The sequence below is a fragment of the Lepus europaeus genome, chromosome 1, assembly GCF_033115175.1.
Source record: "Lepus europaeus isolate LE1 chromosome 1, mLepTim1.pri, whole genome shotgun sequence".
Classification (NCBI taxonomy): Eukaryota; Metazoa; Chordata; class Mammalia; order Lagomorpha; family Leporidae; genus Lepus; species Lepus europaeus.
The window spans coordinates 167,616,122-167,620,482 of NC_084827.1; the positions used below are offsets into that span (position 1 = coordinate 167,616,122).

General features: G+C 46.4%; 1 protein-coding gene across 1 annotated transcript; it reads left to right on the forward strand.

Annotated features, from left to right (window-relative positions):
- The first annotated feature begins 391 nt into the window (after positions 1-391).
- Positions 392-3,478, forward strand: KCNE4 (potassium voltage-gated channel subfamily E regulatory subunit 4). The gene is made up of 2 exons (XM_062192863.1): positions 392-498; positions 1,083-3,478. Exon 2 carries the CDS (start codon positions 1,107-1,109, stop codon positions 1,620-1,622), a length of 516 nt encoding a protein of 171 aa, XP_062048847.1. The 5' UTR covers positions 392-498; positions 1,083-1,106; the 3' UTR covers positions 1,623-3,478.
- Positions 3,479-4,361: the final 883 nt, after the last annotated feature.

Below are 4,361 nucleotides of genomic sequence, written 5' to 3' on the forward strand. Positions count from 1 at the left end.
TTCTTAACTGTGAATCCCACACTGGCCTCCTACTGTCTTTCTTTCAGACTAGGGATTTGACTGCTTCTGAAAGCCCAGAATGGCTATTCCTCTAGAGGAGGGTTGAAGCATGAACTAACTTTCAATGAGAGTGGGCTTTGGGGTGAGGGTTCCAACTTAGCATGTTCTTTTCTCCTCTTTTCCCTCATTTTCACAGCCACCTGAAAACTCTGCTCAGCACAGTGGCGTGAGGAGCAGTTCCCACCTCCCGGGCATTTTCTTTTCACAGCTGCAAAGTTCACGGAGTTGAACTGCAGTGCTTTGAGTCCACTGCTCACGCTGCCACGATCAACCTCTGTTGTAAATTTTCCTCCCAGAACACGTGACGATGCATTTCTTGACTATATATCCCAACTGCAGCAACAGAGCTGTCAGAGCGGGGAGCCAGACACAGAGGAGGAGCGCTCTTGGACTTGACCAGTTAGGAATTCAGGGCTTGGGACGCGTCGTCAGCCTTTGGTAAGTTAGCAATGCTACTTTGCTTCAGAAATATTCAGAAGAGGAGTATTTCTAACAATTTACAGATGGAGATTTCCTTCTTTCCTTTTTTTTTTTTCTGTTTCATTTCTTTGTTCTAGAAAAACTTTGCTTTGAGTTAAAAATAGTTTTAAGTTTTAGAAGCAAAATGTGTGCTTTGTTTCTGTTCCTGTTAAAGTTATGTTTTTAAAAGGTATTATTTCAAAGATTTATATGTTATTGTAAAGATAGTATTTATTTTTTTCTATGCTCCTTTGTCTTACATTAAATTAAAAAATATTTAAAGTGATGCATGCTTACTTTATAAAATTCACGTAGGACAGACATGTACCGAGTATGCACTAAAAAATGAAAGTCCTCCTGATTCTTCACCACCCCAGCCTTCCTCCCATGCACTCCGAGTCCTCTAGGATAACCCTGTTAACTGTTTGATGGGGCTTCTCATGCTATTCCTTTCATTCACTCAGAAGCGTTTTTGACATTGCATTTCCAACAAGCCTCATGCCTGCCCTCCTCCCAGCTCAACGGATCTGTAGGAGAGCTCTAACCTGCAGCTTTCTCCCCAGATCCTGGCCTTGAGCAGCCTTTCAATGCCGAAGATGGAGCCTCTGAACAGCACACACCCCAGCACCGTGGCCTCCAGCAGCCCCCTCGAGTCCCATGTGCCCGGCAGCGGCGGCAGCGGCAATGGCAATGAGTACTTTTACATTCTGGTTGTCATGTCCTTCTATGGCATTTTCTTGATTGGGATCATGCTGGGCTACATGAAATCCAAGAGGCGGGAGAAGAAGTCCAGCCTCCTGCTGCTGTACAAAGACGAGGAGAGGCTCTGGGGGGAGGCTATGAAGCCGCTGCCCGTGGTGTCTGGTCTGAGGTCGGTGCAGGTGCCCATGATGCTGAACGTGCTGCAGGAGAGCGTGGCGCCTGCGCTGTCCTGCACCCTCTGCTCCATGGAAGGGGACAGCGTGAGCTCCGAGTCCTCCTCCCCAGACGTGCACCTCACCATTCAGGAGGAGGGCGCGGATGACGAGCTGGAGGAGACGTCGGAGACGCCCCTCAATGAGAGCAGCGAAGGCTCCTCGGAGAATATCCATCAGAATTCCTAGCACCCCCGGACGTCCGCAGTCGGCTCCATCAGCCAGCACCCTGAGAGGAAAGACAGTTTTCCAGTGTCTGGTTTCACTTTTGCAGTGCAGCTGCCACTTTGAAGAGACCTCAGCGAGCCCTTGAATCAGGGCGGGGTGAAGGACAAGGCTCCGGCCGCGACCTCCAAGTGCCCGTGGTCTGGGTCCACCACTGAAAAAGCCCCAAAGTCGTGCCGTGTGTGCGTTGACTTTGGGGCCTGGGTGATGGCGTTCCTGTTCAGAATTTGTCCAGATGATGAACTTGCCGTTGTCCTGGGTAACTCCTGCGGCATCTGGCCGTGCCCAGGGTATGCTGAGGGACTAGTTTTGATTTGCTAATTTGCCTAGAGCTTTGTTCTAGATCTGATTGGCTCTAAGTATCTCTACTGTGTACCAGTGACATGAGTTCACAGTGAGTTAACCAGCTTCTTTTGAGGTCTTTTGGACTAAAGGGGGAAATTTTGATGGAAGATTTTTGGTGGGAGAGAGCCAGACATCTAAATTCAGCCCATGTGCATAGTGTAGTGGGAGAGAAAAGCAACTTTTAAAACTGTTAACGTGGGCTGAGGTTGCAAGAGATGATCTGCTATTTTGTCCATTTGTCTCACCTATGACCTTGAACTCTCTGACGTGTGACCATCCAGCATCTTCTGGATCTTTCCAGAAGGGGTGATGGTGGGGTTGAACAAGGCCAGGCTGTTAGCTCTGCTGCTGCTCATTTTCCCAGCCTGGTTTCTCTGAGCTGGGAGAGGATATAACTGAGGGCCTCCCACTGTGGGATTTCGTCACGTAGCTGAGACCTGGAAGGGCATTCTCAGGCGTCTGCACAAAACTGGGGGCCAAGTTCTGTGCTTCCTGATCACGGGCCCTGACGCTCGTTTGCTTGTGTGGTCCTGGGCATGTCATCAAGAGGCTCACTGCCTTCATGAGGCTGAAGTCCCAGGGGGCTGGGAGGGTGTCTTTAGATTTTAGGACTGTGTGATAAATCCTGCATGGCTTGGTGTGAGGAAGCTTGGACCACATAGTTCCCCTTTGGCCAGTTAGTCTAGAATCTGCTGATTTAAAGGAGCAGTTGGAGACACTCAGAACACATGTAATGAGCAGTTCAGGGCAAGTCAGCAACCCAGCCCTGCTGTGGGTTTTCTAGGATCGAGCCAGAGACGGATACCATATTTTTTCTGCAAGGTTCTCTGAGTGTTGGGATGTTCACACCCCCAGCAAAGGGAAAGAGTGGTCTAAATCAAAGCACTCAGAACCGCATGCCGGTGTCTCCAGTATTGCTGCGGTCAATATCTTTGCAGCAGATCTTGGAGGCTGCTGAAGATAAGGAGGAAGCACAAAACACCAAAATGTCAAACTTAATTCTAGTTAAAAAAAAAATGCCCTTAAAAAATAAATAAAAGCCTCAGAACTCTCCTTGCCTTGGAGATCCATCAGTAATGACTGTTCCCAAGGAAGGGTTAACAGTGTAGGAGCTGGTTTATCAGTTCACTTTGACACAGAGTTAGAAGAGATTTATGTTTGGGGAAAACGGCCCTCCGTTCACTTTAAATTCAGTGTGTGGATTTACTCCAAAGGGGGCTGTTTAAGTTGAAAGAAGCCAAGTTAAGTTTGGCCCCTTGCCTGGAATCACTTGAATTCTGAAACTTTACTGCGACGGACATGTGCGTTGTCACATTTTCCATTGCTTAATCCTGAAGTTTGGCGTAGTCTATCTGCGCCTATTAAAACGTGATGTATAGACTTCCTTCTTATTCTATTGAGTTGTATAGAATTGTTGTTTGTATTTAACAGTTTGTAAGTTTCACAATATTTTTTAATTTAAATAAACACATTTCCCTGGGAAGTCTTGTTCTCTTTATTATTATTATCTTTTAAAGTTTAACTCTCAGTTTGTGAGATATCACAGAAATATGCTCCAAACCCACTGGATTTTGGTCATCTTCTAAGCCAGAGCTTCTGAAGGTTTCTGTGACTTCTGCCTCAACAGTGGGGTAAATGAGATATGGTTTTTTTGCATCTCTTGATATGCTTTGCAATGAATGGGAAACAAGTACCAGATGGTCTTACATCAATTTTTCTTTTGTAGCTGTGGAGGCTTTGGGCTTGCAAGTGTACTGACATGACAACTGGTGGTAAGAGTTTACACCAAACTGGGTTGCAAGAAAACACTGGATTTGCTGATTGGCTTGGCAAATATTCTCCACATGGTCCTAGCATGCCAGGCTAATAGGCGGGGTGTCACTGTATATTCAGCAACTCAAGAGTGCCCTGAAATGCCAGCTCCATGGGTGGAGACCCCTCCCCTTCCTCTCCCAGTCTCCTCCTGTTTCTTCCCAGGCCCTCCCACTTGGCTTTGCTGTATCTCTTGCTACAGGCTGAGGCATGTCCCACCTGCTGCGGTCTTTCCTTTGCAATTTTCTTTACATGATCAAAGGTGCTAAAGAAAATTACCCAAACTCCTGAGACATTTTGACACAAGCAGATGGAAAAAAATGTTCTTCCTTTTATGTTTCCTTGTTTCCTCTGAGCTGTTTTTTGGGTTCAAGTCAATGTTTCCAGTAGACTCACAAACAATTATCTATCTAAAGGATTTATCTGGCAATGGTATAAGGGAACCTGGACCCTTCCCAAATAATACCTTGGATCACACTCTACTAGTTGACACTTCTATAATGTAAGATGAGAAGAAGAGAAAACCCTTTAATTTATTCCAGTTTA